This window comes from Halichoerus grypus, chromosome 7 (assembly GCF_964656455.1).
Source record: "Halichoerus grypus chromosome 7, mHalGry1.hap1.1, whole genome shotgun sequence".
NCBI classification, from domain to species: domain Eukaryota; kingdom Metazoa; phylum Chordata; class Mammalia; order Carnivora; family Phocidae; genus Halichoerus; species Halichoerus grypus.
In genome coordinates, this window is record NC_135718.1 from 31140870 (window position 1) to 31168577 (window position 27708).

Below are 27708 nucleotides of genomic sequence, written 5' to 3' on the forward strand. Positions count from 1 at the left end.
CCCGGGTGTGCCTGACTGGAGGCTCTAGTGTCTTAGTCATTTTGTGACACCTGTTCAAGAAGGTCAGGGTGTCAATAGGAGGAGATCCAAGACCTAAGACCTCTTATTCCTAAAGATTGTAGAGTTTGGAGGCAGTTAACTAATTGCACCAAGATGAAAATAGTGGTTAGTTTGAAACTATAGCTGCAAGACTCTGTGGGATTTTGTTAATGGGAGAGGAAAAGAGAACAACCAGGTAAACAGGTTCCAGAAATTAAAGGATAGAAATTGGGATACATGTAAATATGTAAACAGAGATGGCTGATAAACTTTTGGGGGAGTCTGGAAGCATGTTGTGATAAAAATGGGAGCAAAAAAGAGGAAAACACTTTTACTAAAGAAATAGTGTTTGCAAAAAAATCTGTAATTGATAGAGCTTGGCATTTGGGTTCCTTTTTGGTGTGAAGAAAGATTAGCAAATACGCAATTGTTTTGTAAGTATGTATGCAATTCGCATAATAAGATGAGGAGATGTTTGAAAAAATAATAAAGCCAATAAATGGCTTCCATGCTTGACCCGCTGACAGACAGGAGGGGAGGCTCACCTTGGGGGTCTCCTCTCCCCTTCCAGATCTGGGAATCAGTAACTGTTCTTTGGCCATGTCTCCTGAGTGCCTCTGCTCTCAAACAGCACTGGGGGTGCAGTGCTTGTCGCCCTCTCCCAGTCCTGGTCCCTTCTCTGCTCACTCCACATGCTGTCCCCAGAACTTGAGCTGCCAGTGAGGACTCCAGGCTTCCACGTCTACCTCAGCCCTCTGTTTCCTACTCTCTGCTGGCAACCTCGACCCAGATGCCCCACAGATATCTCAAACACAGCCCGTGCAAAACTGAATTAATCCCACCTGCCATTCTCTGCCTCAAACTGTCTTCTTCTGGTGAGTTCCCAGCCTGCGATAATGGCACGGTTCTCTCACTTCCCTAAGCACCAAACCCAGGAGTCATCCTCCAACCCTGCCTCCCTGGCAGCTCCCACAGAGCGTGTCTCCAGGCTCTGTCCGTTCTGCTGCCCTTTCAGCTCTCAGATCCACCCCCTCTCCATCTGCCTGTGCCGACGTTCATCCTCGTAGACCCACACTTACCTCCCTCCTCCACGTTACTGCCAGAGTGCGCTTTCTAGATCAGAAATTGCTGATGATGTCACTTCCTGGCATAAAAGCCTTCACATTTAATGCTGTAGTTTTTAGCATTAAAAACTGTCTAGCCTCAAGTCCCACCTTCTCCTGTATTCACTGATGCTCCACCCCTGCATTCCCAGTGAGCTGTGCCATTTAGAACTGTGTCTTTGCCTGGAATGCTGTCTCCCTACTCCTTTCCAACCTCGGCTTAGAAAATTCTTGCGCATCCTTTAGGATTCAGTCTAGTCATTACCTCCTCTCTGAAGCCTTCCCTAATATTCCTATGCAGAATGGGCCTTCTTATGGTTCTCCAAATACCTCTATTATAATTCATTCCACGTTATGGCCCTTGTTTATGTATCTGTTTACTCAAGTGGATGGTGAGCCTTGAAAGAATAGAAACTGTTTTTGACTAAAACATTTTTCCTACTGTCCCCAGCCCCAGTGCTTAGCACAGTAGGAACTTAATAAATATTTATCGTGTAAGTGAATTACTGGATGGATGAGAGATTGGTACTGTTTGTGTCAGACTCCCCATCTCTTGCAGAGTTAGCCATCAGGTCGTCTGCCACAGGGCAGGTGGGTCATAGATTAGTGGAAAGAGGCTTCACACTCCCACCTTTGAGTTCTTAATGTATTTCAAAGTCAGGGAAGGCAGATGGTGACAAGAACAGGAACAGATGCATTATACCTCTGAACAGCATGTCCCTTGCAGGGCATTAGTCCTTAGAGAGTGGGCAGCTAACAATATCATACTCTTCACAGGTGAGGTCCTGCCAGTTGACCAAAAAAACCAAAACCAGACAAACAAAACCCCAAATCTTACTGAGCCATTGCTACTTTGCTTTTTAAGCATATTTTGCCATTCACTAGTGATTTGTCAGTCATTAACAATTTGTGCACTCCCCTTTAAGGCAAAGCCAAGGTCCTGTGTAATCAGAACACTCTTCTGGAGGCCTCCTGCAGTGCCAGAGGTTAATACTTTAGGTGCAGACTTGTGAAGAGGTCTGTGGAGTCCCTAGGAGGGGCTGGAGTGGTCAGGGAGTGAGGGTACTTGGGACAGAAGCTATTTACTAATAGGGAAGTTTAAAAATATTTTCAACAATGTTATGATCATACAAAAGCATACCAGCTAAATAACGGTCCTGCTTTGAAAGAACATTAACCAACATCAAGATTGCTGGGTTCTTGAACCAAACTCGTCAGCCGCAAGACCTTACTCTCAACAGGGAGGAGAAAACAGCCAGTTCTTAGGTACCTCTAGGCACTTGTGTTTCCAACTTCAGCTCCCTAGTGTCCTGCAGAGGCTGTCTCCCCACAGACCAGCCCTTGATTCTGATTTAATACGCTTTACTTCCATGGTTCTGGTATGTCTAGAATCACAAATCCATTTCCCTGAGATAGGACTTCCAATCCTAGGTTGGGATTGTTCATCAGAATAAAATACAGAAATAATTTGCTTGTAGGCCTACCCCAGCTGCAGAATGGGACAGCAGAGAGAGAGGAAAAGGGGCCAGCAGGGCATCATGACTGTCTTTATGGTGGACGATAAATTGTAAGGCTCACGGAGCATCCATGGGAAAAAGACTAAGAACAGATCTTTATTCATAATAATAAAATTATTAGCTTTACTTCTTGAGTGCCTACTCTAAGGCTCAACTGTGCTACCTACTTTCAGTTGTCATCTCCAAGCCTCACACAACACTCTGATGTACATATCTGTAGGTACTTCTGTTGGGCTGATGAGAAATATGTTCAGAGAAATTGGAACTTGTCCTTCAGCTGTGTGCATAGTTGCCTTTGCTATATGTTCCCATAGGTTCTGAACTTCCTCTATCAAAATAGTGCAGTTTACTGATTGTTCCTATTGTCTGTTTTATCCATTACTTTCTTAGCACTGTGAGGGCAGGATCCATGTCCATTGAACTTGCTGCTATATCCCATGCTCAGGAGTAGACACATAGTAGATAAATGTTTTTTGAGAGGGAGGGAGGGAAGGTAAGAAGGAAGGAAAGAAGCAAGCAAGCAAACAAGCAATCCAGGAAGCCAAGAAGCCTAAGCTTACTGAGGTGATGAGTGGTATTACCTGACTTTCCTTCAGCCTTCTCCTGTAAGCCCTGGTTCATAGGGCAGGTTGGGAATGCAGAAGGAGACGGTCCATTTGTTTTTTCTGGATAAAGAGGCAACTACACAAAACCACCTACTTCCAGAGGCCACAGCAGGGCCTCCTGAGGATGTTTGTGGCAGTTCTTTTCTATTCCTGCTTCCCTGCCTTGTTCCTGAGACAGCCAACTCTTTTGTCATTTCCTTGACCTACGTAAAACTTGCATTCAAGAGACACTTAGTAAATATTTAATCATTGATTCATTCAGTCCTCAACTATGCAACTCCAGGATAGCACAGTTCAATTACAGCACCCGACAAAGCTCTCTTTCTTGACTTATTGACTTGCTTCCAAGAGAAGCAAATATTGGTTTTACGGCACACATGTGGAAACACCAGCCACAATTGTTGAACCTCTCTGTAAAGAGACTCACCCAGGTCTATCTGGAATGGCATTTAGGACTGTTTAAAAGCCATCCAGAATAACATGGAGGGGGGCTTCTAGAAAAGTAAATGTGGAGTTGGGATAACACACTTAGTGGTCCCATGAGGAAGCAGTTGTGAGAAGCAGACTTTAGAAATTCTTAATTCTTCTCTCAAGGGACCCCCTCCTACAGTATGTCTCCTGCCTGGCTGCATATTTGAATCACTGGTGTTTTAAAATATAGGCTTTATTATTATTATTATTTTAAAGATTTTATTTATCTGAGAGAGAGAGATCGAGATCATGAGCAGTGGGGAGGGGTAGAGGGAGAAGCAGACTCCCTGCTGAGCAGGGAACCAGATGCAGGAATCAGTCCCAGAGTCCTGGGATCATGATCTGAGCCAAAGGTAGATGCTTAACCAACTGAGCCCAAGGCTTTATTATTATTTAGGTATGGTAAGATAAACAGATCAGGAGACAACTGTTCTTGAGAAGATAGTTTGTTGTACCCATAGATCCCAAGAGGGGGGGGCATATTATGCCATGGGGGCCCGCTGGGGAAGTACCAGGTTTAGTCAGGAGAAAGGCTGTGGAGTTGGGGAACAGGGCCAGAGCTTTTATTGTGGTTTCTGCAGGAGGGTACAAGGAAGGTAGAGTAAGCAGATTTAGGATTGGCTAGTTTGAGTACTTTCAGTGGGCTCTGGGGCAAAGGTCCCTAGTTGTCTGGCGCCCGGCACTCCTGGCCCATGTGTGATTAGGGCAGATGGATAGTGGCCCAAATGCGGGAGCCCATAAAGGAAGTGGCTGGGGTATAGGCTGGGACTGGTTAGTTTGCATATGAAAGGTGTGCTCAGCAGCGAGTTGCTATCTATAAGAATTAGTTTGCCATGGGAGGGACAGTCCCTCCAGGATTAGCAAGCCTCCAGGTATCAAAGCATCAGAAAATAAAAGGCAGGGGTGCCTTGGTGGCTCAGTTGGTTAAACATCTGCCTTCGGCTCAGGTCATGACCCCAGGGTCCTGGGATCGAGCCCCACATTGGGCTCCCTGCTCGGTGGAAAGCCTGCTTCTCCTTCTTCCTGTGCCTACTGCTCTGCCTACTTGTGCTCTCTCTATCTCTGTCAAGTAAATAAATAAAATCTTAAAAAATAAATAAGTAAAAAATAAATAAATAAAAGACGTGGTTAACATAACTTGTTGGGGAGGGACACTTAAAAAAATTGTGATGCTTGAGCCTTATCCTCTCGAGGTTATGAAGGAATGGGTCTCGGAGAGAGCCTGGGAATTGGCATTTTTTAAAGGTCCACTGGTGACGCTAATGTGCAGCTAAGGTCGTGATGGCACGGCCAGCAGATATGCCACTCAGCGGTCCATATGGTCTCATCGATTACGGAACATGTTCTTTGCATAGCTTACCAAGTTTCCAACAAACCATGGATGCCCAAGAACTAGTTAATCAAATTCATTTAAAAATTGTTCCTTTATCTTTTATTTCAGGCCTCCTCCCAGGGAGACCTTCCACCCCCCTCCACCTGTTCCACCCAGAGGGCGCTGACTCCCACCTCCTAAAACCTGCCTACGTCCGGACTTCGAGACTTGCAATTTCAGCCTGTTAATGATGTCTTCATGTTGAGTTTTATGGCAGGACTACTGACTTAAGACCTCCTCTCATGGCTGATGTCGTTGTGGCCCTGCTGGTTTGGGCTTTCCTTGAAGAAGATATTCTTAAGGCATGAAGAAGTGAAAAACTGAGGATTTTATTCACCATCACCAAGTATATTGATCCATAGCCTTGTTTGCCAGAAGGATAAAGACTTAATTGGAATACTTACCTCAAATTTGGCATGTCAGAAGCCTGAGAAGATTGATTAGAAATGTACTTTTACAAGTGATTTTACTGAAATGCACTTATATTAGGCCTTACTTATTTGCTAGTCCAGACTAACTTCTAGAAGTGGTTATGATTTAAGACTTACAGTATCCGGGTAAGGAGATATGTTCTGATTTTTAAGGTTCTTCAACTTTTCTATAGATTCTGGCGGGTGTCTAAACGCCAGGCCTGGTCACAATAGAACAAACTGAAAAAGACTTTAGAGATGGATTAGTCCTAACTCCTTTTATATGGAAGGCAAATCTGAGGTTCCACAGAAACTCAGAGTATACAATTGGTTAGAAGAAGAGATGTGTTTAGAGGCTGGGTCTCTTAATTTCAGGTCACCACACTTTCAATCTCTAGATAGCCAATTGCTCTCCCTCAAGAAATGCCCACATGTAGAAATTTGGTCACTAACTGACTATTGACCTTCCAGAAATGTCCTTCCATATCTCCCAGGCATGGGACTATCAAGTATTTTTTTCAATTTGGGCATTTATAATTCAGTATGCTTTCAAAACAGTATTGTTGCCAAGGAACATCTGTAAATGGTTGGGAACCAGAAGCTTGGGATACCAATGACCACATTTATTGTTCTGCAGCCTTTATAGGTCTTATTAGTTCTGGCCATAAGGAGAGAGAAGGATCCTTGACTCTTTCTCTGCCAAGAGGTCAGAAGAGAAAGGAAGAATGTAAAATAGAAACATTTATCTATTTCCTTATTATTACCACTAGACTTGGGATATCTGTACAAAGAATAGAGAGCCATTAATATGTCATAATTGTCATATGCCACTAATGTCATTAATTTTGAGTCACTGGCACAGAAATCTGCCTTTAGAGCACAGATCCTTAATTTGATACTTAAACATACGGTAAAGTTAGATTCAGACATATTTCTTTAAAAAATATCAGAAATCTGGTGATTTTTCATGAAATGTATTCTCTATCCCACACAGATACAAGCCATAGTATTAATGATCTATTTAAGTACAGTTTTATTATGTCCTTTTCTAATGATTCAGGTTGGTGTTGTTTTCCAATTTCATTCATCGGTCCAGCAAACAAGGACTCATATTGAAATTAATAGCTTATGGGTCGTGGGTCATTTTTCTGACATAAAATACACTATTGGCCGTGGCCATTAAGAGAGTGTTTGTGCAAATCACCTACCGCAATGCCTGGCACGTAGTAGCCATTCTGCATGGTTCCTTTACTCTCTTTGTCACTTCTTTGGGAGGAAGAGGGTAACATGGAATAGAGGGAGAACAAGAAATTATAATGTTGGTATGGTTGTCCTTCCTCTTATTTATACATGATCTCTTAAGCACATTTGATTTTGACAAAAGCTACACTTTTTTTTTTAATATTTAGTATCTCTGAGCCCCTTCTTAGAGGCCAAATTTAGATTTTTGTACATTCTCTGATTAATAAGCATTTAGATCAATAACATGGCAAAACTTACTGCCACCTGTTGGTGTTAGCATCTTCAAATGCACATCACTGTTTGTACAATATTGGCATATTTGATTACATTTTATTCTTCTGTGAAAGTAAGTGGAAAACATAAAATTGAAAGTGCTGATTAGACACTTGGGTCTGACAAATGTGACACACTTGAGACATGGGTGGAGATGGTCAGGAGTTCATTGCACATCCAAGCTGCTCCATGTTATCAAAGAATGTCTCCAACAATGAAGTGAAATTCTTCATTTTCTGGAAACAGAACTACCCATTATAACATAAATTTATTCAACTTCTGCACACTCAACTTTTATACACATTTTTAGGAATATATTATGTAACAAAACCTTGGATTTCAATACAGTGAGGATCAGAAACTAAATTTGTAAGTAGGTATCCAAAGAGACTGTTAAAAAAGTTCTCTGCTTTGGGAGACAACCCTGCTGCCACCATCCTTCCCCGAGATTTTATGAGCTGGTTCAATAGAAAGGGAAGCTGTTAGTCATATTCATGGTCATTGCCTTTGCTTCTAACTGTACAAGGCACATTGTCCTTTAGTTCCTAGGCCAGTATTCTTCCTTAATCTCATATTAAAACCTGTGAGCAGATAACCCAACAATATAAGCAACAAAGCACGAAGACTGAGAGACTATGAACAAGAGGTTGGTGTTACAATCAAATAATTTAACTTGACATATTTAATGATGTGAATAATCCCTAATGCTTTGCCATAATTAGGCAAAGTGATAGTATGAAAATTACTTCAGTGAGGAGTTTTACAAGTCAAGCTAAGTACTTACTCTCCCCTCCATTTTTCTTGCTTTGTTACTAAAAAAGGGAGGTTCTAGCCTGTCCTATATCACTTCAGTAGTTGGGATTTTTAAATCCCTCTCCCATATGCACCAGGAAATAGGATGATTTTCTGTGCTCCTCTTTCAAAGAATAGTGTTTGGTTTTGCAGCTGGTTGGCTGAGGAAGCATTAATAACAGATTTATTTCAGTCTGAGAACCAATTGTTTTAAGTGATTGCTTCCTAAAGAAAGAACTTAGAACAATTAGAAAGTTTGTTCCCTGCCTAGAACATTCCAGCTAGAACAGAAAAGAGATGTACAAAGTGATGAGTAGCAATGGAAGGACTGCCCCACCCCAGAAGTAAATAACTAGAAAGACAAACATAAAGTAGAAAGAAGAAATAGAATTTCAAAGAAAAGGGTATCTGAAACTAGCCCCTATACAAGGCTTGTCTTGGGCAGCCATAAGGCAAGTAGATCTCCTCACCTGCCCACCAGAGTCTTAAAAGTTCATATAGAGAGGCCTTAACTGGGTTCAGTCACATATACCATCCAGATGGTCTCAACAACACCTTACTCCCTCAAGGTTATGTTCTTGGAGCAGCTCCCACTTTGGAAATAGTGGGCAGAGTATATATTCCAAAGACAGGGAAGGGGGTGAGGATCCTCCGACTGCCAGCGTACGGCGCGAGGGTCAACTGGCGGTCATGTTCTCTCAATTACCTGCTCTAACAGTACCTGACATTGGAAATCAAAAGATATGTTGTTATTTATAGACCAAGACTTTTGAAGATCATGTTTATTAAGAATGAAAATAAAAGATTGAAATGGTGGGTTTCTGGATCATTTACTGGTCATAAGCCCTTTAACCAACTGAGTCTTACTAGGACTACCATAAACAGGCTGGACAGCCGTTGGAGGAGGGGTGTACCCTTTCACTAGCATGTTTTCTCCCCTCCCTTTTGGTGTCAGGGAATGGGGTCATCAATCTAGATGAAGAAACTGGTGAAACAAGATATATCAATGTTTTTTACTCCTTAGTCTGACAGAACAGCCCTGATCTTTTTTTAAAGATTTTATTTATTTATTTATATTTTTTAAAGATTTAATTATTTATTTGACAGAGAGACAGCGAGAGAGGGAACACAAGCAGGGGGAGTGGGAGAGGGAGAAGCAGGCTTCCTGCCGAGCAGGGAGCTCGATGCGGGGCTCGATGCGGGGCTCGATCCCAGGACCCTGGGATCATGACCTGAGTGGAAGGCAGACGCTTAATGACTGAACCACCCAGGCGCCCCAAGATTTTATTTATTTTTGAGAGAGAGATAGTGAGAGAGGGAGAGAGAGTGCACGAGCTGGGGGGAAGGGGCAGAGGGAGAAGCAGACTCCCTTCTGAGCAGGGAGCCCGATACGGGGACTTGATCCCAGGACCCCAGGATCATGACCTGAGCCGAAAGCAGTCGCTTAACCAACTGAGCCACCCAGGTGCCTGGAACAGTCCTGATTTTTTTTTTTTTTAAAGATTTTATTTATTTATTTGACAGAGAGAGACACAGCGAGAGAGGGAACACAAGCAGGGGGAGTGGGAGAGGAAGAGGCAGGCTTCCCAAGGAGCAGGGAGCCCGTTGTGGGGCTCGATCCCAGGACCCTGGGTTCGACCTGAGCCGAAGGCAGACGCTTAACTACTGAGCCACCCAGGCACCCCCAGCCCTGATTTTGATGGTGCTTCCTAGTCCTATTTTTTAGTGTAAAGTCATCAGTTTCCAAAGATATTTGAAGCCATACTCCTTTTCCTTTAGCCGGTATTTAATTCCTATTCCTTCTTTCCATACCTACCGTAATCAGACTTGTATCCCTAGAGCCATTTATCATCATCATTTCCTAGTACCTACAGGAATTCCTGGGACATAGTAGAGCTTGATAAATAGTTGTTAACGACCCTATCTGCTCTCCCCACCATTAAACTTTTCCAAAAACTCCACCAAAATAGGGTTGCCTCATTTCTTTTTTTTTTTTAAAGATTTTATTTATTTGTCGGACAGAGAGAGACAGCGAGAGAGGGAACACAAGCAGGGGGAGGGGGGGAGAGAGAAGCAGGCTTCCTGCTGAGCATGGAGCCCCCTGGGATCATGACCTGAGCCAAAGGCAGATGCTTAACTTAACGACTGAGCCATCCAGGCGCCCCAGGGTTTCCTCTTTTCTACTTACCCATTGCTCTTACTGCCTCTTGTACATTTGCACAGTTGGTCACATTTTGTGTAGTCCTTTTTTTGTACACCGTCCTGCCTATTCTCTGTTATGTGTATAATTTCCTGGTTTTAAGTCTACGCTCCCCAAATGGATGCTTTAAATTTTTCTTGTGTCCTCCCCACCCCCAAGCAATTGCCAACCCAGTGCTCCCCACAACACCAAATGCTTGCTGCCTCAACTCTGTGGAGGCTGGTGATGGATGTTCAAGGAAGAAACTACTCATCCATCTTAATTCAGCACTTACACTGCTTGTTCTTCAATTGCACATCATCACTTGATTCAAAAGCAGTGATTATTCATTCATGGAGCATTTACTGAGCTTTCACTATGAGCAAGTCACTTTGCTAGGTACTCTAGGGGATATACAAAGATGTATAAGACGCCTCCTCTGATTTCTTTAGGAATTACTGGTGTACGATTCATTCAGCAATTAATCATGTACTGCCTTGTGATGTCTCTTAGACTGGCTATAAAGTATTGTGCAAATCCTCTATGCAGTTCGACTACACTTATTAATGTCTTCCTTCGTTCACTCAGCAAATAGTTTGAATGTCTATGATGTGATGAACGCTATTCCAGCAGCTGGGACAGATACAAAGGTGAACAAATGATAGTCCTTGCCATCATAAAAGGTCAGAATGTAGGGGCACCTAGCTGGCTCAGTTGGTTGAGTGTCTGCCTTCGGCTCAGGTCATGATCCTAGGGTCCAGGGATGGAGCGCCCACATCAGGTTCTCTGCTCAGAGGGGAGCCTGCTTCTCCCTCTCCCTCTGCCGCTCCCCCTGCTTGTACTCTCTCTCTCTCTCAGATAATAAAATCTCTTAAAAAACAATAAATACACATCCCTGAAAACTCTACTGGATTAATAATTGTTGAAGTTTGTTTTTTTTTAATGTCAGAATGTAGTACAGAAGAGGAGATGAAAAGTGGTAACTGTGGCATGACATACTGAATGCTTTTGGAACCCCAAAGAAGGGATGCTCAACTTCCTGTTTCACAGAAGAGGTGATAATTCACTTAGGCCTGGAAGGAGAGTATCTAATAGTTGTCCGCTTATTTGCATTCTAGGCAAAGGCACACAAGTATAAAAAAAATGGTATATTTGGGAAATCTAGGGATGGAGCCAGGACGAGGAGATTGGTGGGAGGTAAAGCTGGAGTCTGATCGTGCAGCTGCCTGTTAACAGGGCTGTCCTTTAGCAAGAAACTTTGCCCCCTGATTACATACATAGCACATGGTCATTGTAAAAAAACATCCAAATATTTACAGGTACGTACAAAGAAGAAACTTACCTGGTGTTAATGGTTTGCATCATAATCTTTCAGATTGTTTTCTCTGGGTAGACTAATATAGGACCATTTTAAAGGGGATTATATTCCAGGCACCAGGTGGCTCAGTTGGTTAAGCATCTGACTCTTGATTTCGGCTCAGGTAGTGATCTCAGAGTCTTGAGATCAAGTCCTACATCGGGCTCCATACTCAGCATGGAGTCTGCTTCAGATTCTCTCTCTCTCCCTCTGCCCCTCCCCCTGCTCATGTTCTCTCTCTCTCTCTCAAAATAAGTAAATAAAAATCTTAAAAAAAAAAAATGTTATTATATTCTATTTTGTCAGCATTTTTCATTTAAAAGTATCTTTTACTTTTGGGGCACCTGGGTGGACAGTTAGTGTCTGACCCTTGGTTTAGGCTCAGGTCATGATCTCAGGGTCGTTTGGAGCCCCGAGTTGGGCTCCGTGCTCAGCACAGAATCTGCTTCAGATTCTCTCTCCCTCTCCCTCTCTTGTTCATGCACATGCTCTCTGTCTTAAATAATCTTTAAAAAAAAAAATTATCTCTTAATATCACTGCATGCCAGTACATACAGGTCTATTTCATTTTTTAAAATGGTTGTGCAGATGGAGGTCCATTTAGTAGTAAGAAAGACTGATTTTGGAACCAGACTGCTTGGGACTGACTTCTCTTTCAGCAAGCCACTTAACCTCTCTGTGCTTCAGTTATCATACCTGTAAAATGAACATACATAGGGTTTTTGTGAGGATTGAATGAGTCAACAGGTGTAAAGGGCTCAGAATAGTGCTTGGCAGATGAAAATCTTAGCTGTGATTCCATGACTTATTTAAACAAAATTCAAGGAATTGTTTTTAAAATAATTTAAAAATAATTTTTAAATTTTAATTTTAAAATTTATTTTAAATTTTATTTAATTTTAATTAATTTAATTTTATTTATTTAATTTTATTTTAAATTTTAAAATAATTTTTAAATAATTTTTTAAAAGATTTGTTTATTTATTTATTGAGAGAGGGAGAGGGTGCACAAGCAGTGGGAGGGGCAGAGGCAGAGGGAGAGAATCTCCAGTAGACTCCCCCGGATCGAGGAGCTGGATGCCGGCTGGATCCTACCACCCTCAGATTATGACCCCAGATGAAATCAAGAGTAGGATGCTTAACCGACTGAGCCACCCAGCCACCCTCAAGGAGTATTTTAAACAAGGGAGTGATATAACCAGGTTTCTTTTTAGAAAGATTACTCTCACACTTGCTGGGGAGGATAAACAGTGAGGGAAGATTGGTGGCAGGGAAGACTGTTTCAGTATGTAGTGACATGGAGACTGGCTGTTACCGGCAGAAGAGAGGAAAAATAAATTTTTGAGGCATTTCTAAGTGACCAAATGCAACCACTTGTCGACTGCTCATGGTTGAAAGAGACCGTCCGACTGCAAGTTCCAGCTTTTTGGCTTAGAGGACTGTGTAGATGGTGGTGCCATATTTACACGACGAGCATTTTTAAAGTTCCTACTACGGGCCTGGCACTGTTCTAGGCACAGGAAATAACGGCAGTGCAAAGGATCTCTGCTTAGGAGGGGAGCTCAGATTCCAAGAGGGGTTTATGTCTGTGGACAGGAGACAAACAATATAAGTGAACAGATAAATGAATAAGAATTTCAGCAAGATCGACTAGTAGGGGCCCGGTAAATAGTCAAGTGACTCTAAAACACAACCACTCCAGTACGGGTCTAACCAACCTCCCGTGAGCAGAGGCGCGCGTGACTGATTCATGGCGGTGGCCGGGAGCCTGCAAAGGGTTATCTCATCTGATCCCCCACGCTCCAGAGGCTGCAGGTCCCACCCCATTTCACAGCCGAGGAAAATGAGGCCAGGAAAACGTAAACGGTTTGGCCAAGGTCACACAGCTCCCAGCGCCCGGACGCGGCCCGAAGCGCGCAGGTCAGGCACCCGCGCGAGGCTCCAGGCCGAGGCCGTGGGTGCGCGCCGCCGCTCCCGAGGCCCAGGGGCGGCCGGCCCGGAGGCCCCAGCGGGCCAGGCGGGCGACCGGGCGGCGCGCGGGGCGGCCGGAGCAGAGCCCCTCGGCGGCCACGGCTCGCGGCTCCCGGGTGGGGCGGCCGGCGGCCGTTGCGGCCCCGCGTCGCGAGGCACTTCCGGCGTGTGCCGGGGTGGCCGGATGACGTGGCTGAGTCAGAGGAAGAGGCTGAGAGGCGCCGGGAGGCGGGGGAGGCTCGGGAGCGGGCGGTGACGGCGGCGGCGCGGAGGAGCCAGCGGCTGGGCCCGGGCCCCGTGCGTCTGTCCGCGCCCCGTGGATGCGAATCAGCCGCGGCGGAGGCGGCGGCGGCGGCGGCGGAGGCGGAGGAGGAGGAGGAGTCGGTGGGCCGGCGCCGTGCCGGTGGGAGCGCGGAGGATGAGGCCGCTGCCGGGCGCTCCTGGCGTGGCGGCGGCCGCCGCGCTGTTGCTGCTGGTGCTGCCCCGGGCCCGGGCGGACGAGCACGAGCACACGGTGAGAGGCACCCCCCGGCCGGCGCGGCCGCCCCCGGCCCGCAGCTCCGGCCCGCCGCCCGGTCCGGCACGGTGCGGCCTGGAGGGCTGGGCGGCCCGGCGGAGCCCCGCGGCCGCCGTGGACGCCTTCCGGTTGGGCCTGGCGGAGCAGGAACCCCGGGAGCTGGGAGGAGGCGTTTGTGTGCGCTCCCGGGGCAGGACTCCGCTCCCGAGCGCCTGGGCCTCCTTGTCCAGCCCGCACCTAAATGGCGCCACGCTCCAAGGGCTGGGGGGCCGGGGCGGGAGCGTGGTGAGGGTCGGCGCTCACTCCCCCCGGGAGGGGCCGCGGGCAGCCGGGCTCGGGGCTGGTGCCCCCAGGGAGGAGAGCTGCGCTCTGGCAACTGGGGGCTGCGACACAGCGGAAGATGGATGCATCACGATTACCCGTCATACACTAACCAGGAAATATCCGCCACTTCTTGGTCCTCACCGGCCTTTATTTTCTCTCCTGCCCAAACCGGATCAAACCCCTGGCGTGGGGACAGCATTGATAAACTTGGGGTGAAGAGCAGGTTACACGTGTACATGCATGCACTCAATCTACACGCACTCAGTTCTGGGCCTTTCTTGTAACTTTCTGCTCACCCTTTCTAGCCCTTAGATGAGGCTCCCATCCCAGTGGTCTCCGTGCATCTTCTGGCTGTAAGGGGTCTTGAGGTTCCCAGTATTTCTGTAGGCCGAGAACAGTCCCTTTTGCGTTTGGCTTAAAATTGGTTGGCTGTTTATTTAATTGGCATTTTCACATCAAAGCGTGGATGTTAACGACTCTTCAGTGTTTTTCATTTAGGGCTGTTAACTCGATGGTTTTCGGAGTGGTAGATGTGAGCCAGGCAGGGAAGTCTTGTAAATTGAGATGTTGCTTAGCGAGTAATTTTTTTTTTTAATATCGTAACTCATTAATGACGTGATTTTTCGTGAGAGGTTGTGTACGTACTAGATCTGAAAGATTTGGGGTAGTCTTCTGTAATTTCTGATAGGTGAGGAAGTGAAGCGATCGTCCTTATTTATTCAGTGGACCCTACTTTAGATTTTATTTGTAATTAACCAGACTTCTTTTCTCTAGTTCTGGGTTGGCTGGGCTTTTATTTTAGCTAATGGAGCTCTAAGCTTTTGGCTCTTTTACCTTCAGTCACAGCCAGAAACTTCTTCCTTGTGTGTGTGTGTGTGTGTGTGTGTGTGTGTGTGTGTGTGTGTGTGTCTATATATATATATATATATATATATTTGGAGACACGAATCTGAAATCAGTGACATGTTTTTGTGCTGTATTTGTGACTTCACCTCAAGATAATTTTGTTCACAGTTTAAACAGTTAAATTAAAAAAACTCTTTCCTTTTGTTTTCTCTGCCAGGTAAAATGTAAAAGTGTAAGAACTGTTCATTTGCAGTGGGCATCCTTTTAGTCAATTGTATTGTCACTAATATTTTTCCAGTTTTTTGAATACTTAGGGAAAGTAACAAATAAAACTCATAGCTCTCTCTTACCATACAGGCATACAAATTTAAGATTAATATTCTTCTTTTTGATCTTGTGTTTTATATAAACTGCTATAAGTAGGGAAAACTATTAATATTTCACAAATTGGAGGTATATAAAAAGCCCTGAATTTAATTTATAGATTAACAATGTAAATACAGATTTCACTGAAATTTTATTGCCGGGAACATTTCAATTTTTTATACCAGTAATAGAATATAAAATATATGAGAAACGCTTTTTGAGAGGATGTAGTGTGTGGGGGGTAATTGTTGGGCAGAAAGATGTAGAATCCATTTCATTTTATTCATGTCTACATTGAACTGGTCTCAACTTGGTTACCTGTTATTAATATACATTATTGAAAAAGCAAAACGGTTATAGGAAGAATAACATTAAGCCATAAGTATAAAATTTAAATAAGTGTCTTTTTTTTTTTGGCTATTAGCCAAAATTTTTACTTTCCCCAAGTTTTTAAAAAATATTTCTTGAAAACTGGGCACTTACTTAGCCAGATAAAAGTACTGAAAAGGTTATGGTCAAGTGAATTTTTTTCCTACCAAGAGGATGGAAGTAGCTAGTGAAGAGAGAATGATATTGAAGGAGGAGAAAAATTGCCAAGGGAAGGGTGTTGAGTAGGTGTGTAATAAAAACCTGTAGGATTGAATTATTAATTAAAGAACAATTTTCAGAAGTTAGTTTGCCCTTTAGATTAACTTTCTGTGAAGAGAGTTTCCAGATAGAAATAATAACTAACATGACTTTTGTTGGCAACATGTGCTAGGCACTGTTCTAAGTACTTTACATATATTAACTCTTATTTTAAATATAAATAACCTTGTGAGGGAGATAATATTATACCTTTTTATAGATGAGGAAACCAATGCTACAGAGGTTAAGTTACTTGTCTGAGGCCACACAGCCAGTGGGGATGAGGTAGGATTTGAGCTCACAGTCTGAATTAATAGTCTTTTACACTTTCATAGGATATTCTCTGCAGCCCTTTATTCTAAAAATAGGACAGTAAAACACTTAGTATTAAATTGAGTAGTTCTCTGTATTGATATTCTTTTTTAAATTTTTTATTTTATTTATTTATTTATTTATTTATTTGACAGAGAGAGAGACACAGCGAGAGAGGGAACACAAGCAGGGGGAGTGGGAGAGGGAGAAGCAGGCTTCCCGCGGAGCAGAGAACCCGATGCGGGGCTCGATCCCAGGACCCTGGGATCATGACCTGAGCCGAAGGCAGACGCTTAACGACTGAGCCACCCAGGCGCCCCTGTATTGATACTCTTTTTAAGTGCTTAAAGAAATTTTTGGTTAAGTCTAACTCCATTAATGGGTTGTTACTAAGGAGATGTTTGGATTTGCATTAAAGAGGGATAGGGCCCACTTAATGGGCATTTGACCTGTGCAGTCACACGATGTGTGCAAGCATGTGGATACTGTGTTTGTTTTGATGCTCTGCTGTCACCATCTAGAAATTTTTAATAAGTTTTCTTTTTTTTTAAGCTCTACATCCATCGTGGGCCTTGAACTTATGACCCTGAGATCAAGAGTTGCATGCTCCCCTGATTGAGCCAGCCAGGAACCCCTTAATAAGTTTTGAACAAGGAGACCTGCATTTTTATTTTGGACTGGGTCCCACAACTTACATAACTGGTCTTAAGAAGGGATAACTAGTTTATGTAGTTTCACAAAGCCCCTTATTTGTCTTATTTTACCTACTGAATTAGGATTCAGCTGACCATTTGACATGGTATTTTTTATGCTTTTTTTTTTTTTTAAGATTTTATTTATTTGTCAGACAGAGAGAGAGAGAGCACAAGCAGGGGCAGTGGCAGGCAGAGGGAGAAGCAGGCTCCCTGCTGAGCAAGGAGCCCAATGAGGGACTCTATCCCAGGACCCCGAGATCGTGACCTGAGCCGAAGGCAGATGCTTAACCAACTGAGCCACCCAAGTGTCCCTTTTATGTGCTTTTAAATGCAGAGCTCTTTTAATATTCTCATAAGGATAATGAGAAGGAAATACGCTGTTGACTTCTAGAGTATATACTCTATATAGGGTATATATCTAGAATATATAAAGATATGTCCTTTCACCTTTCTAAGGTTGAATCATACATGGATTGCAGGACATACTGTTTGGAATAAAAAAAATAATGAGCCCTTTCATGAAAGACAAGCCCTTAATATGTGATTAAGGGTCATGAAAAAGACATTTTAGAGTGAGTGAAGGATATAGAAGGTGTGGTTTATGCTTATTTGGTTTTCTGAAACTCAGAGAACTTGGAAACATCTATAGTTAGATTACCATGTCTCCCAAGATTCCAAAGGACTCTGTTAAAAAGATTTCAAATTGAGAATCAGAATTTTAGAACTCGGAAGTCTTGAGATCATTTAATCCAACACACTCATTTTCCTAATGACCTGAAGAGGCCTAGTGACTCTCTGGTCCTTGCTTTTTCTAACTTGTCTTGTAGGTATAATTTCCATAGTAATACTATGTAAAGATGTCAGCACCAAAAACCAATAATGAAGGGCACCAGAATCTTAATACATTTTATAGTTTGTACTTGAAGTTTTATGGGTTCTGTTTCCTCAGGATCACAGTCAATTTTTTTTTTTTTTTTTTTTTTTGGTCTGTTAACATACCCAGGTTCGGTGCTCGGCACAGTGGTATTTAATCAGGGCTTGTTGAGTGACTTGAGTAATTAGGGAGCTACTAGGGACAAGAATATGCAATGTTGGAAGCGTGAAACCCTATTGCTTAAAGCACAGTGAACAAATCCAGACCACTGTTCATTTAAGATGCATAGTCTTTGGGATGCCTATTGTGATTTAGGGCCCTAATTAGGCTAAACTCGCATTTCTTCATGGCCCATTGTACCTCTGGTAGGTAATGTTAGAAGGACCTGATCTGTTCCTAGGGTAGCTTATAGTCAGCCTCTGCTATAAACAGTTATACCACTGAGTGATTTTAGGAATAGTTTGTTTGCTTTCCTTTTTCCTTTGAAAAAATAGCAGCCTTTTTTCTTTGTCTTTAAGAGTATAGGAACTCTTGGGGCACCTGGGTGGCTCAGTCCTTAAGCGTCTGCTTTCAGCTCAGGTCAAGATCCCAGGGTCCTGGGATGGGGCCCTGCGTCAGGCTACCTGCTCTGCGGGGAGCCTGCTTCTCCCTCTCCCACTCACCCTGCTTGTGTTCCCTCTCTTGCTGTCTTTCTCTCTGTCAAATAAATAAATAAATAAATAAAAATCTTAAAAAAAAAAAAAGTATAGGAACTCTTTAAAACTTATTTGAAGATTTATAAAGAGAACAAACTCTTTACTATAGGTGAATTTGTGAGTACTTTAATATAGATCAGTTTTAGGAAATACCATAATTCATTGTCCTATTTTCAGCTGTACTCTATGGTAGACTAAAAGTTTATTTAGGTACAAAGCTATTTTGAGAGAGAGGGAGAGAGAGAGCACAGTTATCTCAAGAGACTATCCAAAAATATACTTCTATATTTTATAATTTGTATTAAAATTCTGATGTGTTTTAAATAAACAAAAAGCATTGAAATTATGATTTCTGAAACACTTTCAGAACTAGATTTTGCTTTCTCAGATACATATTTTAAAACAAACCTGTATCTTTTTTTTTTTTTTTAAGATTTTATTTATTTATTTGACAGAGAGAGACACAGCGAGAGAGGGAATACAAGCAGGGGGAGTGGGAGAGGGAGAAGCAGGCTCCCCACAGAGCAGGGAGCCCGATGCGTGGCTCGATCCCAGGACCTGGAATCATGACCTGAGCCGAAGGCAGACGCTTAACGACTGAGCCACCCAGGCGCCCCCAAACCTGTATCTTTTACTTCATCCCATGAAAGTGGTAGCATTTGGGTGTTTATCCTTTGCCTGTATATACAAATTCTCATTTTTTAATTCAGATTTTACATGAGTACAACAGTAACACTATCTCCTAAAGTGTTCCTCCTAAGAAAAAGTAATTCATGGTCTCTATCAAGAAGGGAAACTTCTTTGTCTCCTCTTTCCCAGCACATAAACAGTATTTAAGTAAGAGAGGCCTAACATTGGTGACATCTTGAGAATAAAGGTCATGCCTTTGGAAATTAGAACACAAGTAGCTTCTTAGGAAGGTTTTTTTCTTTAGGGCAGATTAAAGGTTCAAATGGAAAAGTTGTTCGCTATTCAGTACTGTCTTTAGTTGCTTTGTACAACTGTACTTTTTTTCATATTTTCTTCATTTAGTTTTTGCTCTTTAGTTAATGAAACTGACTAGGGATTAGAAAAAGTGTAGTTCCAAGTTTGTAAGCATGATACTAATTAGTTGTATGATCTTGGACAAATTATTTAACATCTCTGTTCTTTAGTTTAATGTGTAAAATGGGGAAGTAATAAGACCTATCTTATAAAATTTTGCAAGGATTAAATATTCATGTAAAGACCATAGAACTATGCCTAGCACATAGTAGGTGCTTATTAAGTGTTAGCTAATGATACTGTCAGAAAAGATGGTGAGATTGATCTGTTAAGGCTTTACCTGAGGATTGGAGGGTTTGAGAAAGGAGGATTTGAGTAGTTTTGAAGGATAAGTAGAAACTGGCTAAGTGGAGAGAAGGAGGGCATTATAGATTTGGGGGAATGGCATGAGAAACAGGGTAGAAAAGGAAAGGAAGGGAAGACCGTATTATAAGCCGTTTTGGCTGGAGTGGACAGCTGAGAAATTCAGTGTCACAGTGAAACTCTTCTGAGAACTAGAAAATGAATGGAACCGTGAGGTGAAGAATGCAGGTAGTCTGAATTGGCCTCTTCTCATTTGGCTACTTCCCAGGAAGGCCTCGTGGAAGGAGCTACCGCCATGCTCCGGGATCCCCTGATTCACTGCTGTGCTTCCTTGTCTTTTTTCCTCCCCTTCTGGTTACACTCTGCAGGGAAGTTATAAAACTCCATCTTTCTCAGTGTCATTGGCCAACTCAGAGTTTTTCCAAGGAAAGGATTTAAAAAGAGCTTGCTAGGACTTCATGGAATGTTTTGAAAGTGAATTAGGGTAGCCTTTTGGCCATGGGGAAAGAGAAGAGCCTTACATTGCTCTCTTCCCACAGACTGGTGGAGATAGGGACTTTCTCAGCAGCTTTAGGGAAAGGAAAGGCTTTTTTTTCTTTTTAAAAAGTTGTGTGAAGTCTTCCTTTTGATATTTTCTAATTTCAAGATATTTTTAAGACACATTTTCTCTCTTGAAAAAGAACTCTTGTCCTGGGAGCACTTACTCTCAGAGATAATCAAGAACCGCAATGAAAGTAACATTTTAAGTTCATTATATTGACCATGGTCTGCATAAGGAGCGATGTAAAAGAAAAGAAGCATTTTGCCTTAATATTCACCCTAACCACACCCGCCTATATGTGTGTGTGTGTGTATGTATATGTATGAAGGTGTGTGTATATTACATATGTATATATATATTTCTAATTATTATTTCAGGCCTCTTCCCAGAAGGACTCTGTGGCTACAGAATGGTGTAGGTTTTGGGCGCCTGGGTGGCTCAGTCGTTAAGCGTCTGCCTTCGGCTCAGGTCATGATCCCAGGGTCCTAGGATCAAGTCCCACATCGGGCTCCCTGCTCTGTGGGAAGCCTGCTTCTCCCTCTCCCACTCTCCCTGCTTGTGTTCCTGCTCTCGCTATGTCTCTCTCTGTCAAAAAAAATAAATAAAATCTTAAAAAAAAAAAAAAGAATGGTGTAGGTTTTGTGACCATGCAGTTTCCATCATGTCATCACAAGTCTCCTGCCCTGTTCAGGTTTCATGAATGGCTAAAATAAGTGACTTTAGAATGTGTAGATTAACATACACTGTGACCCTTCGGTTATTGTAGTCTTATGTTTCAATTTATATAAAATAAACTGTTTTTATGTTCAAGTTTTTGTCTATTTTTAAAGGAATTATGAGTATTGGAATTTATAGAAAGAGTGTTCTTGTGCTTATTTCCACAAGTAACATTTAAACATCGCTGTGGACGCAGCAGGATTAATGAGAAGGTCCTCATTGATAGGTCCTCTTACTCATTCTAATCTTAAGTGGGTGTATTTTGTTACCTCCCCTTTCTTTTTTCTCTAAAAGGGTACTATTGGAATCAGCGCACATATCAGTCAGTACACATACTTCAAGCTTTTTTCTTAGTAAGTTGCTAATGAACTTCACATTTCAGCATTTTTCAGTGTTTTCCCATCATATTTATTAAATACTTTTTGTGTACATTATGCTATGCAGAGAGCTTTCTGCCTAGCAAGCAGGTTTCGTTTCTAATACCAAATCTGGTCAGTTGATAATTGATTGGTTTAGCTCACTGCTTTGAGAATTCTTATGCCAAAACCATCTCTGTATGTTTAGCAGAAAGGACTACCTTGATTGATTAGTGCTAAGTGACCATGAGCATTGGATGGAAGAGTGGTGGCATACATAGCTTTGTCAACTGAATGGGGATGTATGGATATATTCAGACCTTTGATTCACTTCTTCATACGCGAAGATTATCTACAATTGTTTTCTGAATTTACTTGAAACAGCTTATGATTTTCTATATTGTTATTTATTCTGACTCTTCTCTACCAAGGCAGAACTAATCATTCCTCTATTATTGCTACAATAGCCCTTTATTACCTTAATTTTAACACTTATTCATCATTAATCATTTACTTGTCTGGCTTCACTATGGATTGTGAACTTCTTAAAGGAAAGGACAGTATTTTATTTATCTGTACATTGACCCTTGAACAACATGGGTTTGAACTGCGTTAGGTTCACTTACATGCAGGTTTTTTTCGATAAATACAGTACAGTATGATAAAATGTATTTTCTCCTTTAATTTTCTTAACATTTTCTCTTTTCTAGCTTATCTTATTGTTAAGAATATACTATATAATACATATAACATATAAAATGTGTTAATCGACTGTTTATGTTGCCGGTAAGGCTTCTGGTCAACAGTAGGCTATTAGTGGTTAAGTTTTTGAGGAGTCAAAAGTTACATAATGGATTTTTGACACTGGGGTGGGTTGGTAACACTAACCCTGCATTGTTCAAGGGTCAACTGTGTATCCTTAATACCACTATGCTTGGTATGTGTCTCATATATTCAAAAAGTAAGATAGTTTATTACTTTCTAAATGACCTGGATGATGTCTTATATGAACAATGAGATTTATTATATTTGAAGATGTGGTGATTAGATCTAAGTCATAGGGTGCTGGTGGTGTGAATCCTCTGGGTAAGAGTAGACAAGTCAGTGTTTTTTGGAATACAGAGGGACTTGGGGTTTGAGTCTCCTGTCTGAGAGAATGGTGGTACCATTAGAAAAACAAAGATCAAAGAAAGGCTAGATTTGGGTGGGATGAGTATGTTTTTGGAAAGCTTGGATTTTAATAAAAAAAGTTTATATATTTTAGATAGAGGACTGGAGGTAAGAATTTGGTAGTTTGGTTAGTTGGAGAGCACCTTACTTTATTATAATTGTTCAGTGTCCATCTTTCCCTTTAGGCTCTGAGCTCCAGTAGGGCAGGGAACATGTTTTGTTCAAAGCTGTATCCTCAGTTACAAACATAATTATTGACACGTGGCAGGCACTCAGTAAATAATTGTTCAGTGATTTAACTTCTACACTACTAGTTGACTTAAATTGTATCCAATGTTGTCTTCAATTTATATTGCTGATTAGGATTACTAGTTTTAAAATTATTTGGGTAATTGCTTTTCATAGAATCATTGGAATTTTAAACTTGAGATCTTAGAAATCTTTGGCACATCCCCTAGTTGGATGCTGGAAAGGTGGTCACTTACCCAAAGTCATTGGACCACGCTCCAGATTTAGCTACATACAGTATATACTGATGGGGAGAGCCATAGTTATTTATTCAAAGAAACATGCATACAGTATGTCTTTCAGGCTAATAAAGGGGGGAGGATAGAATGATGGCTTGAATGGACTGTGGAGATTTCATAGTGTGGCTTTCTCTTCCTCTTGTTTAGTCATTTCTCTCCTTTCTAGTACTTTGACCAATGGCCATGGAAAAGATTAGAAAGTAGATGAAATTTTATTTGTGCTTTCTGGCAACATTAGATTTTTTAGTTTCTAATGATTAACATGAGTTTCTGGGTAAGCTGTTGATTTTCTTTCCTCCTTCCATGTCCATATTAGCATGGTGAATAATGTTGTTTCTGGGTCATCATTATTTGATGTGGTATTGGACTTTTGTATGCTATTGGACTTTGTTTATACAGTACCTTCTATAAAACAAAGTTTAAGAAAAGGTGGATCTGCCTGAGGCCACAATCAGAAGATAAAATTTTAAAATTCACAAGTGTTGGGGTGCCTGGGCAGCTCAGTTGGTTAAGCATCCGACTCTTGAGCTCAGCTCAGGTCTTGATCTCAGGGTCTTGATCTCTAATTTTGACTTCATTGTCTACAAGTGTAAAATTTACCAAGTGTCTTTTTTAAGGTGTGGACATTGATCATCAGATTAAAATAAACTTCCAGTATTTTATTTTATAGGTTCCCAAACGGAGGCAGTACACTTTTGTTTAGAACAAATAACAAATATTCCCTTAATTTAAATTAGATTTTTTAAAAAACATATTGTGATTTGCTTTTTTGTTTCAGTATCAAGATAAAGAGGAAGTTGTCTTATGGATGAATACTGTTGGGCCCTACCATAATCGCCAAGAGACATATAAATACTTTTCACTTCCATTCTGTGTGGGGTCAAAAAAAAGTATCAGTCATTACCATGAAACTCTGGGAGAAGCACTTCAAGGAGTTGAATTGGAATTTAGTGGTCTGGATATTAAATTCAAAGGTAAGTGAACCTTAATAGTCCTTATAGTACAAGTTAGATTGTTGACCAAGGTTTCTGAGTTTTGGCACTGTTGACATTGGAGCCAGATAATTCTTTTTTATGGGAGGCTGACCTGTGCACTGTTGGATGTTTAGCGGAGTTCTTGGCTTCCATCCAGTAGATGCCGGTAGTGACAACCAGAACTGTCCAGATATTGCTGATTGAGCTTAGAGAACCATGGCTCTAGACTCTAAAAAATGTTTTAATCCACAAGTTAAGTGTATTGCTTTTAGAAAAGTATGTTAGTTACAAAGATTTATTTGGAATATTTGTAAAATAATAAAATAAATAATTGTTAATAAAATTCTACTTCCCTAACCTATTTCTTTCTGAAAAGTGATTTCTGGTAAACCCCTAGTGATTGGATACATGTGGTTGGGAAGGCTTTCATAGATTCATAATTTCTGGAGGTGCAGGGATGTAATGGGGTATATGGGGTATTTAAAAATGTGTAAAGCCTCAAATCCAAACTTGTACCATTGGCTCAGAATGTATTAATCAGTGTGTATTAATTTACTCTCTCAATTCCTGTAGGGTAGTGTGGTTTTAAATTTTAAGTCAGGGACACCTGGGTGGCTCAGTTGGTTAAGCGTCTGCCTTCGGCTCAGGTCATGATCCCAGGGTCCTGGGATCGAGTCCCCCATTGGGCTCCCTGCTTAGCGGGGAGTCTGCTTCTCCCTCTGCCTGCCGCTCCCTCTGCTTGTGCTCTCTCTCTCTCTGATAAATAAATAAAATCTTAAAAAAAAAATTTAAGTCAAAGACTTACTAAAATTGGAAAAAATCCTCATCTGTTTATTATGCTGGTATCGATTTTATCAGGCCCTTTAAGTATGTTTAAACTTTTAATTTTCCTCTGTGAAATTTGTCAGAGAGTGTATTTCCTGCATAGACATTTTTAACTCAGTGAGCAGAAGCCTGAGTAATTGAATTTTTACAGGATCTTTGATTAGGCATCTTGATTTTTGAATAGAGCTTGGATCTTGTAATCAGGAGCTTTGAATTTTAATCCTATTTCTTTTACTGTATTGATTTTACTGAAGTTCTTTACTCTAATTTTGACTTCATTGTCTACAAGCGTAAAATGAACATAACTGACTTCTGGTATTTTTGCACTTTGAGAGGAAGATGTGATTGAGAGATTTTATTTATTTATTTATTTATTTATTTATAGATTTTATTTATTTATTTATTTGAGAGAGAGAGCGCCAACAAGGGAGTGAGCATGGCGGGAGCGGGGGGGGGGGGGAGGGTGAGGGAGAGGGAGAAGCAGACTCCCTGCTAAGCAGGGAGACCAATGCGGGGCTCGATCCCAGAACCCCAGGACCACCGAACTGAGCCTAAGGCAGAGGCTTAACTGACTGAGCCACCCAGCCTCCCTGAATTGAGATATTTTAAAGTAATATTTTAAAGATAATATTTAATTTTGATTGGTTAAATTTTATTCTTGTGTTTAGAGTATTTTTTGTTACTCTTGTTGAAAATCGGTATACGTATTTGCATTCTTCTCCCCCATTCCACTCCACCACTATATTCTTTGAGGCTTAATTATAAAATTAAGTTGTAAATTTAAACCACAGTGGCCTGTCCTGTAACTTTATAAATTATTGTAAACATGCCCTGAGGCTTGTGTTTTAATTTAATCAGGTAACCTAAATATTTAATTGCAAGTAGGGAGAAAACTTAGAGTGTGGGATCTTTGAAAACCTCAATCCTGCATTTTTTCACATAACTTTCTCCTTTTTCATGTTTGGTGCACATTTCTAGTTTACTAAAGAGGAACCAGAGAGAGCAAATAGGTGAAAACTCTGAGTCCTACTTTGCTACACCATGGACAGATTTCATCACTTTTTTAAATCCTCACCCTGTTTTACTAAAGAAGAGTAATCATTCACCTTTCTTCTTTTATTAGTTCCTTGAGGCTGAGATGGAAAGATTGTTTAGATAGAGGGAAACAGTTTTCATGGGCTATAAAAGTGGGGTTTACTTTAATTTCTGACTGAGTACCTTTAGATGAAAAGAACAAGAACTGGCCAGGTGTTATTCCCCAAGAGTTGGCGGTTCCTTGGAGTCTTGTCAGCTCTGCATCTCCAACGTGGATATGCTGCTTAAGGGAGCTGCTAAATCAAGTGGTCCAGATGAAAAAGTAAATGCTGATTAGATTTCCTTTTCTACTGTAGTCCCTTGCTTGTCCTGTACAAAGACATAGTTGATCAGGCTTTGAAAATGTTTTATGAGGTTTCCTGGTTATTTGTACTGTCATAGAATTTTCAAAGGTTCGGGGCGCCTGGGTGGCTCAGTCAATTAAGCGGCTGCCTTCGGCTCAGGTCATGATCCCAGGGTCCTGGGATCGAGCCCCGCATCAGGCTCCCTGCTCAGTGGAGAGTCTGCTTCTCCCTCTCTCTCTGCCTACTTGTGCTATCTCTCTGTCAAATAAATAAATAAAATCTTTAAAAAAAAAAAAAAAAAAAAAAAAAAAAAAAAAAGAATTTTCAAAGGTTCGATGCACCTTAGAGATTGTGTCATCTGATTTCCCTTTAGTGAGGCCCAGAGATGAAATGATTTACCCAAGGCATATCACAGCATATTAATAATGCCACAGAAACTAGAACCTTCTGTCCCTATGTGAATTATAGAAATATTTATATTGTTAATCTTTTCACTTCTCAAGTATTTGATTTTTAAAGGTTCTTCTGAAGGCATAAGAAAATAAAATTTTGGAAATATTTTGAAACTAGAAAATACTATATATATGTATACATCACACATGTGCACACAGATATATACACACACGCCTTTTTTTAAATTTAGTAGATTCTATCAGGCTAAATGGATTGGTATTTCATAAAATGAAGGTCACTAAATAGACTTTTAGGGAACTAGTCAATAGTTTTAAGTCAATGTAGGATGCCTCTTACTTGAGATTTTATGCACAACTTTTTTCCCCGTAATAATGTTATATATACTACCATTAGACAAAATACTAAATTGAGAACATTTAGAGAAAATTAAAAAGAAAAGGGCAGAATTAAATGGGGTGTCTTTGAACCAGGCCTGAATTCATTATCCTCTGATTTTAGAGGATACCTCTTGGAACCTGACCGTTGTGGATTGGAAAAAACAAGTCAGACTTGATGCATCCCAGCGCCGCCTCTGCCTACCTGTGTAGTCATGGACAAATTATCCCACCTCTTTGAGCTCATTGTCCTCACCTGTGAAATGAGGGAAATAATATCTATTTAATAGAATTGTTGTTTAAGTGAGGTAATTTATGTAGAGCATTTATCAAAGTTCCTGATACATAGTTTCCATTTTAAAAATGGTCATTGATAGGTATACTAATAGCACATAATGTAGGTCTCTAGTTCCAACTTAATTTGGTACTAGCAATTCTGAAATGTTAAATTAGTTTATTGATTATAGGATTTGATTTATCTCAGGCTGTTGCACTAG

At 41.3% G+C, this 27708-nt stretch overlaps 2 protein-coding genes across 4 annotated transcripts in view; both read left to right on the top strand.

Moving 5' to 3' along the window:
• PIK3AP1 (phosphoinositide-3-kinase adaptor protein 1) overlaps positions 1 to 8640 on the top strand; it is a 113480-nt gene extending 104840 nt beyond the window's left edge. For all 3 annotated transcript variants that reach the window (XM_036111614.2, XM_078077309.1, XM_036111613.2), the window contains one exon: positions 5177 to 8640. In XM_036111614.2, the coding sequence (XP_035967507.2) occupies positions 5177 to 5234 (58 nt within the window). In that variant the 3' untranslated portion in view covers positions 5235 to 8640. The remainder of the gene's footprint in view (positions 1 to 5176) is intronic.
• Positions 8641 to 13579: 4939 nt separating this feature from the next.
• Positions 13580 to 27708, top strand: part of TM9SF3 (transmembrane 9 superfamily member 3) — a 66553-nt gene continuing 52424 nt past the window's right edge. The window contains exons 1-2 of the mRNA XM_036111616.2: positions 13580 to 13845; positions 24024 to 24219. Coding sequence (XP_035967509.1) covers positions 13750 to 13845; positions 24024 to 24219 — 292 coding nt within the window. The 5' untranslated portion in view covers positions 13580 to 13749. The remainder of the gene's footprint in view (positions 13846 to 24023; positions 24220 to 27708) is intronic.